Below are 13,475 nucleotides of genomic sequence, written 5' to 3'. Positions count from 1 at the left end.
CTAACTATGGCTGTAGTTCACGCTACTGGTACACACTACATGGCCCATACTCTGCTAAATGGAAGAGTGAGCAGATGTTCACTTAAATGTCTGCTTGAAGTGCGCGTGAAAATTTAATACAAAATAGACTAATGTATCACCATTTGATTTGGGATCAGGGTGAAGACATAACTTTAACATGTTAGGAAATACAGCTAAGCAAAAAAAAAAGAATTTTAAGAAAGGCTTAGGCAGTAGGATCATGACTTTGAAGCTTGTCTGGATAACAGAATGAGTCTCAAGCCAGGCTGGGCTATAAAGGGAGACCTTAAAAATTTAAAACAAAAGAGCAATATGGGCTCAGGTTTTTTCTTATTATTTTTACATTTAGTGTGAATGTGTGTGTGTGTGTGTGTGTGTGTGTGTGTGTGTGTGTGTGACACATTAAACATATAGAAATCAGAGGACAACTTGTGGGAGTTGGGCCTCCCTCCACCATGTGGGGTCTGGAGTTTGAAGCCTGGGGCTTGCCAGTGTTGGGAGGAGGAGCTTTTACCAGGTGGGCCATCACAGGCCCCGGTTCAAGTCTTTAAGCAGAGAATGATGGCGTCACCCTCTACACATCAGAGAGCAAGTGAGCAGCATGGAGGGTGTGCCTTTGGCAGGGGCTGACCAAAAACTACTGTACACATTAAGGTTCTTGTAGCAGAACTCTTAAAAGTTCTTATTAATAAAATCAAACCCGGTGCAAGTTATTGGGGTGAATGCTGGAAGATCAGAGAAACAGAACAAGCCACAGCCACCTCGCCTTGCCAATTCCTCAGCTGATCCTGTTTCCTCAGAGTCCTCATCCAAATGGATCTCAGCTGAACTGCTTCTTGAAAGCCTGAATGCTTAACCAGCTCTAGTTCCTGGTCCTCACACCTTATATACCTTTCTGATTTCTGCCATCACTTCCTGAGATTGAAAGCTCTTGTTACCACGCTTGGCTGTTTCCAGTGTGGCTTTGAACTCAGAGATCCAGGCGGATCTCTGCCTCTGGAATTTGAGGATTAAAGGCATGTGCTACCACTACCTAACCTCTATGTTTAATATTATGGCTGTTCTGTTCTCTGATCCCAGATAAATTTATTAGGATGCACAATATTTTGGGGAACACAGCATCACCATAGGTTCTGTTGTCTTCAGTTTAATGGAACAAAACAGCATCACATCGTATTCAGGTATGCATTGGGAGTTAAAATTCTCATCCATAGGATGTCCTGCGGAACGCACACAGAGCTCAGTGGTGGTCCAGCACTTAACCTTGAATCTGCGAGGTTCTGAGTTCAATTCTCTGTTTTAACTATAACTTAAGGATTAAAATGGGATGCTCCTTAGTTCCAGGATAAAAGACGTCAGTCTTTGCTGGTGCACACTGGGATCAGGTCAGATGCAGCTGCGGGTGCTTGACACTAATTTTAACTTAGAGCTTGGGTCCTTAAATGTTGGTTCTTTTGCATTTTACATATCTCCTCTAATGCAAAGCTGGTGTGCCTGGGTTCATATAGTCCCATGAGAATGCATGGGTAAATCCTGGAGGAAATTGATAAAAAACCATGAATAACTATTAATAAGTAAGTACCACCTTCACTTGCCAAGTATCTGTAACTTATGAAGAGTCACTGGCTCCAAGTCTGCTTAGGAGTGGAAGCAGGGAGGGGACCTGCCACTGTACATGGGGAAGTTGTTCCAAGGACTTTGTTCAAGGTCTTTGTTATTTTGTCTTGTATTGTTCGACATGCTGGTGCGTTTCCTACACTGATTTGTGCAGTTTTCAAACACAGAGAAAAAAAAATGGACTCAAATGTTTACATTTTAGTTTCCAATTTGAAAAATCCACATTACTCCAGAAAACACAGACCACATACAGGTTTTTCTTTTCCCCTATTTTTTTAAATCTTAAGAATGCATTGCTTCTGTGGCTATTTAATTTTTTAAAATTACAATGGTGTATAAAGACTACATTGCTTCATATATCTGGCTGGTGTTTAATCCCTATATTTGAAACTACTTGACCAAGGGTAACATTGCCAATTATTATTGACTACCTCTCTCAGATTACGGGAAAACACACAGCCCACCTCCTTTCCCTTCTAACGCAAGCGCACTACAGCAAAACCACCAGGAAGTCTGGAATGAAGGAGATTCTCATAGCGATCAGTTCTTGTCAGCATCGGAAAGGCCCACCATGCTCATTTTGGGGGAATAACAAAGTCACTGAGATCTGCCTGCTTCTGCCTCCCAAGTGCTGGGATTAAAGGCGTGTGCCGCCACCACCTGGCCCATTTATTCTTTTTTCATTTTTTTTGAAACAGGGAACTCTAGCCTGGGCTGGCTTTGAACTCACAATCTGACTGGTTCTCATTCTGAGTTACGGCATTGCAGGTATGAATCACTGTGCCTGGCTCTATATTCCAATTTATTAATGAGCAAAAACTGCTATTAGTCTTGTTTAACATTTTTATAAAAGTCTAATTTAAAAATAAATTTAAAAGGAGAATTGTAGTAGATCCTATGTCTTTTTCAACAGTGTGTAAAAATCTGTATGTGAAATAGATACATATTTTAAGAAGTTGGGGGCAAGGGCTCCAATAAAATGCTCTGCCTAACTGCCAGGCTCCTGTAGTTCTGCCTAAGTAAGTGCACCTGCTAATATTATGTTTAAAAAAAAAGGAAGAAAAAAATGTGCTGAAAATACTCCACATTAACCGAACAGTAGAAACTTAAAAAACAGCTCAGTTTTTAAAACTTTCATAGCTGATGTAATCTTTAAAAAGTAAAATTAGCCAGGCAGTGGTGGCGCCCACCTTTAATCCCAGCACTCGGGAAGCAGAGGCAGGCGGATCACAGTGAGTTCGAGGCCAGCGTGGTCTACACAGTGAGTTCCAGGACAGGCACCAAAACTGCAGAGAAACCCTGTCTCGAAAAAACAAAAAAACAAAAACAACAACAAAAAAAGTAAAATTAAATGTGCCTTTATGTACAAATTAAAAAGGAAATTCAAACTATCTTATTGAAAAATCAATATACTAATGCATTTTAAGGTTGGATATTGACGACATCTTTACAACATCTAAAGGTAAACAAGGACTAAGACAACGAAGATATTGTTGCCATAGACCTCATGATGACCAAAGAGATGAGTGCCTCACAGCCAAAGGGGTGACAGAGCCTGGCACAGTACCTCCATATGTGGACAGCGGATCACTGCTGGGGAGGCCGGTGAACTGCTAAGGTAAAGGGGCAAACGCAGGACAGCAAGTCCCAGCTCCAGTAACTTCAGTGGGAAACACAGACAGGAAGATACAGCAGCTGCTGACCTATCGCTAAGTGACTCAGAACCAGCGGGTGAACAGCCGCAGGAATTCTGGAAACGGAGGTCTAAACTATGCCTCTCCAGGAGCCACCGCGGTGGTTCCGATGAATGGCCGATCCCGAACTTCTGAAGTGAGGAGTTGGGGAGACACTTGTGGAATGCAGAGATTTCTAGAAGATAGCCCTTGTATGGACCACTACTCCGTCCTCCCCCCTAATTGTCTTATCTCCCGTTTTTCCAACAGTGGCTACATGAATGAATTTGGTAAGTAGAGGAAAAAAAGCCGGCAGGGATCCCAACAGGATTTTACTATGTCCAAGTTCTGAACGCTGATGAACAGGCTGTCTTCCTGAAACTCACCCAGAGTGCCTGCCGGGTTCAGTCCCCAGAACCATTAAAAAGAGGGAAGAAAAAAGGAAAGAGATTCAACTATGAGGCATCCACGTGTTAAGGGCGGGGGAGGGCTCTTAATACGAAAACACAACACACAACAACCCCAAATACTAAGGATATTTAACAGAAGACAACTTTATTTTATGAATCATCAAATATGATCGCTTTCCAATTTTCAGTGTTAGGGAGCAGTAGCCTTGGGATATGGGACTATTCTCTCATGAGGAAAAATACATCCCAATGTTTCTCCAACTCAGGGGTCAGCAGAGCTATTCTGCATCATATGCACATATGCTTACATATGTTAACAAATGTATAAATACTTTAAGTGTGGAAAAAATATTTTGGTTCTGACTTTGAAGCACATGATTATTAAAAGCATTGATTTTCTTCCTCAACACTGAAATTGTATACAACTTGAGGCCTGAAGAATAAACAACTTTTTAAATATTCCATATTTACTAATAAACCCTAGAGCAGTTAAAAACAACAAAAAAAAAAAACCGATACGATAGTACCTACATAAGAAACTATACATTTGACTGTTTTTCAGAAGTAATTGAAAATTTTCAATATTCAAACACAACATAGTAAATTTTTACTTACTATAACACAGTTCAAGTATTCTCTTAAGTTTACATTTAGCCAACTAGAACATATTAAGTGACTTTGTAAAATAGCTTTCCTTTCAAAGATTACCGCTATACAAAATAGTGTGTCTATTACTACTCGAAATCATTAGAGCACGTGGAAGGAACGGGTGACAGCAGCCAGGTCTTTATGAGTAACTATCAACACACAGAAGGCCGCACGCATTAGTAATAAGGCATCTGTGGGCAACTCCCCCAAGTATTTGAATTCATGTAAACAAAGACTATGCATATTCCTTTAGGGAGAATATGTACTAACAAAGATAAAATAAATGCAAATGGCTGTTACTTGGACCCATATATTATTGGGATATCACACAAAACCACGAGGCATTACCTATCATTGTAATAACTAAAAATGTCACTAATTTGTGAAATACAAGGTTGATGCTTTGTAGAACTAAGAATGAAAAAAAGAGTAATTTCGAAAACCAATATCCATCTGGTGTCTAGAAATAAATATACAGTTATCTGAACGTATTGCATCACAGGAGCATCATCTTCACCTTAGCCACAACATTCAATCAGTAGTTTCAAGACAGGTTTTCCACACCGAGCCTTGGGTCTTCTACCTTGTCAGCTGTCCAACAACTTTCAAAAGAGTTTTATTTTCCTGCTTTAGCTGTTCATTTTCATCTTCTATGTCATCTAGGTCCTGGGTGGGGGGGGGGGGGGGTGAGAAAGGAACACTTTAAAAATGCTGAAAAATATTCTAAAGGAGAGTTGAAATTAAAATAAAACACAAAGATGACCCATTGACTCAGTTAATTTTGAAGTAGTAAGTTCTAAAAAATTACATGGGATATGCCCTAACATTACTTGAATGGGCCAATTCTTCTGGAACACTCAGTTTTTTCAAAAGTAGCCAGAAGTATTAAAATTGTGAATCTAGACAGACAGACAGACAGACAGACAGACAGACAGACACACACACACACACACACACACACACACACACACACAGAGAGAGAGAGAGAGAGAGAGAGAGAGAGAGAGAGAGAGAGAGAGAATGTGTTCCATGTTAGAATTCTAGCCACAAATCCATAGCCATGTGGTCAGTACTAAAACCACAGTAAGCTGTAGTTATGAGAACTACCACTTGAAGGAAGAGCAGACATGTAAAGACTTATCTATGCAGTTTATAACATTAAAACTTGACAAAGCATTGCTGTGAACTTACACTTTGCTGTTGGACTATCAGGCAGATGACCAAAACGTTAGCAAAGTCAGAATTTGCATTTGTTCACAGACCGAATAATGCCAAGAAATAAGTCTGTTCAGACTATTAAAAAATGAGGTTTTTAAAATTACTACGACTGAGACCTGCCTAAATTTAAAATTAAATGTTATAATACATTTGTGCATCATTACCAAACTATATGCTTGAAAAAGGTTCCTAGAATTGAAACGGTCCAAACACATTCACGAATTGTGACTAGATTATCAACTCAGTAAGGGAGATTTTCTGATTCTTTTTAATGCTCTTGGTGTCTGAGACAGCACATCATGGGCATCCCAAATATTTGCCGAGGCTCTTAAACTGAATTCCAGCGCAAATAAAGACAAGCTCAGAGTAGCATCGAGATGAAAGACGACATAAGCCCCACGTCAAACACTGCCTCGGCCAAGGACGACGTGCAACCTGGAGCAAGTTAACTGGGGTGCCCCCGTCCTCACCTACAACTTGCAAACACTGCCTTTGAGCTGCCTTAGAAGAGGCTGGCGCTGGAGCCCCCTCCTTGGCTGTGGCACATGGGATCAACCCATGGCATTGCCCAAAAGAGGCAAGCACTTGACCGTTTAATTACATTGTGGTTAGGAGTTGAGACTGGATTTGGGGACTGAGCCTTTTCTCTCTGAAGCCAACACTTCTTTCTTCCATCTTCCATAAAACCCTCTAAAAAGGCAGAGCAATGGGAACTCTTCCCATCACCTCAGGAGATGCTCTGGCTTCGGAGGAAGGACATTCTGGGGCTTCAAAAGGAGGGTCTCCAAACCCAACACTGTAGAGCGTGGGACCTCAACCCAGAGCTGGGAAAACTAAGTGTCATCTGAAGAATTGGTGAGAATCCACAGCTTATGGAGTGAACCAGTAGGTCTCAGCATTAGTGACTATCTCCCCCCCCCCACTCCCCCCACCCTCCCGCCCCCGGAGCTGAGGACCGAACCCAGGGCCTTGGGCTTGCTAGGCAAGCGCTCTACCACTGAGCTAAATCCCCAACCAGTGACTATCTTATTAACCAAAGAACAAACGGTACACGGAAAGGAACGGGTTCTTCACCCTTCCATGCTTTCATCCAATCACTCAAAAAAACAAAACAAACAAACACACAAACAAAACACCCTGGAATTGAAATGCAAAACTACTTACTCTATTTAACAAATCAATCTCTTCCTTGAGTTTTCCAATCATTTCTTCTTTGTCTTGCATCAGTCTCACGAGCCTGAGGTTTTCTTGCCTTTCTCTTACTACTTCCTGGTGAATAAAAATCACAGAGCATTAACCAACCGGGAATGGGTTGTTCACGGTATTTTAACATGGCCAACACCCATCAATAACGGTGGAAGACCGCAAACATTGGCCACGCCCCTTTCGGCCACAGGGGCCACAGAAGACGGGACTGTGAAATGCCACCTCACCTCTTTGTCAAGGAAGAAAAGGGCATCTGCATACTTTGCAAAAGAACACTATTGAAAACATTTGTGAATTAAAGAGGGAAAGCTGTATTTGTGGCTACTGTTTTCCTTTCTTTGGTTCTATTCTGGGCATGGCGGACCACACTTATCGTTACAGTTGGGAGTCTGAGGCAGGAGGAGAACTTGAGTTTAGGAGTTCAAAGCTAACCCGAGCACCAGTAACAATGGTGGAGGTGGAGGAAGAGGCATTCTCTTTAGTGGTGAAGTCAATGGTAAGATGCCGGCCGTGAGCTTATAAACAACCCCAAAGCAACTCACTGGGACCCCCACACAGAAGTGAGGCTGGTTGGGAAAAGGATTAATGAGAGTGGGGAAGGGGGAGAGGGGGAGATGAGGATGCATGTGACCAACACACATCATGTACATATGTGAAATGTCATCATGAAACCTGTTAGTAAAAAGAATATATTCTAATAAGAAAGAACCATCTAGGAGATTAAGACCGCGCACCCCTGGGCATGCTTATACGGAACAAAAAAGGAGGAGGAGGGGGTGCGGAAGCAAGGGCTCACTCCTCGGCTTCCTGACAGCCAGGAGGTGATCATCTCTGTTTCACTCTGCCCTTGCTTCACCAGAGACCAGAAACAACAGGGCCAGCTGATCACCGGGCTGTAATTCTAAAACCATGAGCCACGGGAAATCTCCAGAAGAAGTAAACAACAGCAACAAACCTCTACAGAGCCCCTCACTCCAAGAACAGAGCTGGGAAACACTGCAGTAAGTCACATAATCCAGTCACAAAGACAAAAACTGCATGTTCGCCGGGCGGTGGTGGCGCACGCCTTTAATCCCAGCACTCGAGGGGCAGAGGCAGGCGGATCTCTGTGAGTTTGAGGCCTGCCTGGTCTACCAAGTGAGTTCCAGGAAAGGCGCAAAGCTTCACAGAGAACCCTTCTTGAAAAACCAAACAAAACAAAACAACAAAAAAAAAACCCCTGCATGTTCTCCCTCATTCGTAGACCCCAACTCTTAATGTTTGAAAACAGGGGTGTGTGAGCGTTGGTATAGGTTATGAAGCTAGATACCACAGGCCACTAGAGAGAGAGCCAAGAGGTGCTAAAAAAAATGGGGGCAGGTGACTTGTGAGAAGAAAGAAAAGCTACTGTGGAAGGAGGGGTATAAGAGAGGAAGGGAGAATGATCGAAAAATGCCTTATAAAACATGATGCTTTGTAAGCTAATAAAAATGCTTTCTAATTAAGGAAAAACAGAAGAAAGAAATCTTTATTTAAAGGTTTTTGAATTCAGGACCTCAAACCAGGTATTTTTATACACCCAGGATCCTAGCGCTTGGGAGGTGAAGGCTGGTAGATCGGGTCCAAGAACATCTTCAGGTTAACTGAGTTGCATGAGACTCTGTCTTAGTAAACCACAAACAAAGGGCTCCAGGGCCTCGGAGCAGAGCTCGAAAAGTCTCAGAGAAAGCAGCCAGCAACCCAGAGCCATTAAAGGTTGCCAGATGCTGGCAACTAAGCTCAGCTCTTCTGAAGCCTCCTTTCAGAGGAACGTGTTAGATAATGTGTGCTATCTAAACCTTTAATTAATTTAAATAATGATTCCAATCAGAAACGGGTTCAAGCTTAAATGCAGCCTAAAAAATAACCCCTGTGTCCGCAGGAAATTAAAATAAATTAACCTCAAAATCGCCTTCCCATCACGGGGCATAGCTTCCATTCATTAAAACAAAACACATTGCAATCAATTACTTCAGCACCATTATCGACTGCAGATCCATGCCTGTGGGACACACCTGAGATTCTGCAGTTCCTAACTTTATGGCGATGCTCATCCAAATGGCTGTCGAGACATCTGTAAGCAAGTTTATCTTATTCCTACATAAAAAAAATGGTTCAGGCACCAAATACGGACCTAACTCAGAATCACTGAAAGGCCTAAATTAACAATCCGTTCAGATGATGTAGGGCACGGAAGGACAGACCACAGAGCAGACATCTCAGCTCTCAGAAACTCTGCTCCTGGCGCTACATGGCTCGGCAGAACAGGAACGGCTACAGACTGAGGAGTTCAAGAAGTTCAGGTGTCTCCCGCCAGTGCCCCACCCTTTCTTTTTTTGGGGGGGCATAATGCCACGAAACCAAGAGAAGAAGGCTAAGACGTGCTAATTCTATTTTGAATGATTTCTAACCCGTACCTTTTCGAGATCCTCAATTCTCTTTTCCAACGTGTTACTTGAGGCGAAAGTCCCTGCTGCGTTTGCATCTCGGTTGTGTCTACCGAACCCACTTCTGTCTGCTCGGGGATATCGACTTGAGACATCATCGTCGGGGGCAGTGGTTGCGCTGTGGAAATCAAAGTGAGTATTTCATAAACATCCCTAGCCATCTGGAAGAAGAATGCCAAGTCTATTTTCTCTTCAGCCTGAACAATCGGCACTCCCCGAGGACACAACACCGTTAGAACTTATTTACATTGATTCTCATTCTAACACAACGGTGGGGGAAAGTATAAAAAGCCCATTCATTCTTTTGCTTAATATCCAAGTGGCTGTTAGTGTCAGGCACTGTTCTAGGCACTGAAAATGTCTATAGCAATCAGGGAATGCCACTAGGTACAATACGGTAGGACAGTCACCACTCTTCGGGTCAAGGCTACACGTAATAGGAACCAGAACAGAATGACTCTCCTAGACCATCTATGGTGAAAATTCCCTTTCTTTTCTTTCCTTCCTTCCTTCCTTCCCTCCCTCTCTCTTTTCTTCCTTCCTTCTTTTTTTTTTTTTTTTTTTTTTTTTTTTCTTTTTGGTTTTTCGAGACAGGGTTTCTCTGTGTAGCTTTGCGCCTTTCCTGGAACTCACTTGGTAGCCCAGGGTGGCCTCGACTCGAACTCACAGAGATCTACCTGCTTCTGTCTCCTGAGTGCTGAGATTAAAGGCATACACCACCAACGCCTGCCTTATTTTTTCTTTTAAAAAAAATGCTTTTTATTTTCAAAGTTCAATGTCTCGTTAAATCCCAAAACATAAAATCAAAACATAATTAGAACAGAAAGAAAAGAACTGCATAAACTCGTGTATTTCCAACTGAAAGTTTGCTACAGGCAACTATTTACACACTGGTAACTTATTACTCATACTGCAAACTTAACCAGAACTTCCTCAAATGAAATACTAACTTACGGCTGATGAACAGCACTGTCGATATTTAAAGTAGTCAATGTAACAAGCTTTGTTTTGCTCTCTCTATTATCTCCTACTACATAAAAAATTACCCCCAAACTTTATGACTTAAGGTAACACACATGCATTGACTCAAAGGTTCTGCTGTTTGGGAATTTAGAAGCAGCTTAGGGGGTAATTAAGATCGAGGGTCTCGTGTGAGCCTTTTGTCAAGATGTTGGTCTGCGCTACACTCATCTGGAAGCTTGACTGAGCTGCAGATCGGCCTCCAAGCACACGCAAGCATCTGTGGACCGAAGTACTCAGTGCCTCCGTGGTTGTACGCCAGGGGCCTCAATTCTTCCCTATGTGGGTCCTTCCAGTGGGCAAACTTAACACATGGCAACAGGCTTCGAGAGAGAACGTGACTTGGGAACTAGGCCAGAAGCTCTCCGATGTCTGCCACCCCAGTATCAAGGTGGTACCCCATCACCTCTGCCTCCTTTTACAATACATATGGATCGCCCTGGTGTAACACTGAGACAGGAGATTACAGAGGCCTGAGTACTGGAGGGAGGGCTCATCTGGGGCCACCCTGAAGGCTAGTTACTACATTTGTTGATTCATCTATACTAGATTACACTAGTACACGGTACATGTAAGAGCAAAACAATCTGTTCAGTAGCACTTAGAAACTAGTCTCATAGAAGCAGGTTGACAAAAATACTTTAAAGCAACTTCAGAAAGCTCAGAATAATCATTTTTTAAAAAACGTTAGCAGAGCTGGACGGTGGTGGCATGTGCCTTTCATCCCAGCACTCGGGAAGCAGAAGCAAGCAGATCTGTCAGTTTGAGGCCAGCCTGGGCTACAGAGCAAGTTCAGGACAGCCAGGGCTATACAGAGGAACCCTATCTCGGGGAAAACAAAACAAAACAGAAAACATGAATTGAAAATGGACAGCCTATGCTTTAAAATTTTTTCGTTTTCAGTAATGGCCACTTGAAATATTTTATATGCAAATTTATTGTAAAATCTAAAGCAGCCTTTAGAGGAAAAATGGATTCCTGGTGTATGAACTTCCCCACTCATAGATCTTTTCATCCTATCTGATCTTAAGGGATCTGACAACCACCTACTTCGTCGATTATTCTAATTTATGAACCCAGGACGGCAAGCTATAGAAACTTCACCCTATAATTTCTACCTTCTTTTTTTGTTTCTTTGATCTTATCTGCCATTGAAAAACATCTGACATTCTTTCCTTGCACAAAAGGTTAAGATAATTAAAAAAGAGAGAAGTGCGGAGTGGGGGTGTGCCAGCAGCCAAGCCAGCCTCAGGCACGTATTTATAAAGCTGGCGGCCAAACTCCGTTCTTATCTTGCAAAAACAGCCAAAGTTCAGCCTGAAGTTCAAATACTTCTGGCTGAAATTTTCCCTTTGAAAGCCAATGTATAACCACTTAGCATACAAGAGTGAATGATAAGATCAACCCGAAGCTAACAGTTTTCAGGACTCTCATTTAAAGCATTAGTGCTCATTCCCCCAATGCCTTTTAGTGAACTACTGTGAACTCGGTTGATGGAGTCCAGCTAGCACAGGGAGGCTTGCTCAAAGAGGGAAGCAGCTCACCGCTTCCATTCTGATGCAAACGCCAGCATCTTTTGAATGTGGCTTCTTCGTCATAATCATAGCGTATTACTACAAAAGCAAAGCAAAAGCTGCAAACTACATGTAGCCCTTTAAAATTCACACAGCAAGCTCTGTCTATCAGCAATGAAACTGAAAAATAACTTACAACGTGTTCTGTAACACGAATTGCTAAACCCAGGGGCAGATGTTGCGGTGGAAATCCTCAGTCCAAGAGAGAGCGACTTCCTGTATGACCCGAACCTACATACCTTTCTGTGCCCTGCCATTTTACTTCCTCTCTCCACCCAGCTACATCACTTCCTGTCTGTCTGTCTAGATCTCCAGATTAAAGGCATGTGCCAACATGCCTGGCTCTGTTCCCAGTGTGTCCCTGAACTCATATAGATCTGGATGGATCTCTGCCTCCCAAACGCTAGAATTAAAGGTGTGTGCTATCACTGCCTGACCTCTATGTTTAATATAGTGGCTGGCTGGCTTTGTCCTTGGATCCCCAGGCAAGCTTTATTTGTTAGAGCACAAATAAAATACCACCACATTGTTCCTTGTTGTGCCAATAAACAACATGTCCATCAGTCGATGGAAGTTCTTATTTGTCTGAGAGCTGACCTTCTTAAACACTGTCTTGTTTCTAATAACATGCAACCCCCCATGGTTCCTTTACCAGTCTACACACTACGAAGATCTGACTAGTCTATACCCTATGCACAGATAATCCCTCAAGTGCTCTCACATTTATTTGTTCACTTTTAAAAATTGAGATAGAGTCTCTTTGTTTGCCCGGAGCTCACAAAATAGAGTAGGCTTGGCAATCTCCAGGACCCACCTGTCTGTGCACCTGAAGTACAGGGATTACGGAGGCAGGCTCAGGATGCCATGGTGATTTTTTTTTTATGTGGGCTCTGAGAATCGAACTCAGGTCTTTGAAATCTAGGGCAGAGCCATTCCTCCAGCTCTGTCCTGTTTTTTTTTTTTTTTTTGGTTTTTCGAGACAGGGTTTCTCTGTGTAGCTTTGCGCCTTTCCTGGAACTCGCTTGGTAGCCCAGGCTGGCCTCGAACTCACAGAGATCCGCCTGCCTCTGCCTCCCGAGTGCTGGGATTAAAGGCGTGCGCCACCACCGCCCGGCTCTGTCCTGTTTTTAACATTGGCAACCTGAAGAAAGACTTGGTAAGAAACTCACGAAGTACTAATTAATGATTATGATAATACCAATGAAGCCAAATGCATTCTATCAATCAATTTATGTTGAACATATTTATGTCCTGCATTAAAATACCACATAAATTTTAATGCTTACTTACACTGTTTCATTTCAATATGTCTTTGCAAGCAATGCACTTCTCTATTATTGTGGCTAAAGCCTGAACTCAGCAATATTGAGAAATGACATTTCTCAACCAAACTTGTGAAGCTCTTCCTGTACCTTTTTGGAATGACTTCTACTGTTACCATTCAATTTTCTACTACTGTCACAATCTGATAAAATGTGTTTGTCCTCATCAAAAAAGTCCAGTAAAGCTTGCTTAGTTGTTAGTAAATTAGAATCCAAGATAAATACAAATTTCCTAAGATTTAGGAAACATTTTGAAAAGCAGAAACTTAAAATAATGACAATACATTTTAATTTATTTTGG

General features: G+C 42.3%; 1 protein-coding gene across 1 annotated transcript in view; it reads right to left on the bottom strand.

The window, feature by feature from the left end:
- Positions 1-3,840: 3,840 nt before the first annotated feature.
- Positions 3,841-13,475, bottom strand: part of Pawr (pro-apoptotic WT1 regulator) — an 84,632-nt gene continuing 74,997 nt past the window's right edge. Inside the window, exons 4-6 of the mRNA XM_052753296.1 lie at positions 9,229-9,376; positions 6,752-6,856; positions 3,841-5,035 (exon numbers count right to left, since the gene is read on the bottom strand). Coding sequence (XP_052609256.1) covers positions 4,949-5,035; positions 6,752-6,856; positions 9,229-9,376 — 340 coding nt within the window. The 3' untranslated portion in view covers positions 3,841-4,948. The remainder of the gene's footprint in view (positions 5,036-6,751; positions 6,857-9,228; positions 9,377-13,475) is intronic.

Source organism: Peromyscus californicus, unplaced genomic scaffold (genome assembly GCF_007827085.1).
Source record: "Peromyscus californicus insignis strain IS unplaced genomic scaffold, ASM782708v3 Scaffold_24__1_contigs__length_46423439, whole genome shotgun sequence".
Taxonomy (NCBI): domain Eukaryota; kingdom Metazoa; phylum Chordata; class Mammalia; order Rodentia; family Cricetidae; genus Peromyscus; species Peromyscus californicus.
Note: the sequence above shows the minus strand (reverse complement) of the source record. Positions and strands in the feature narration are given on the sequence as shown.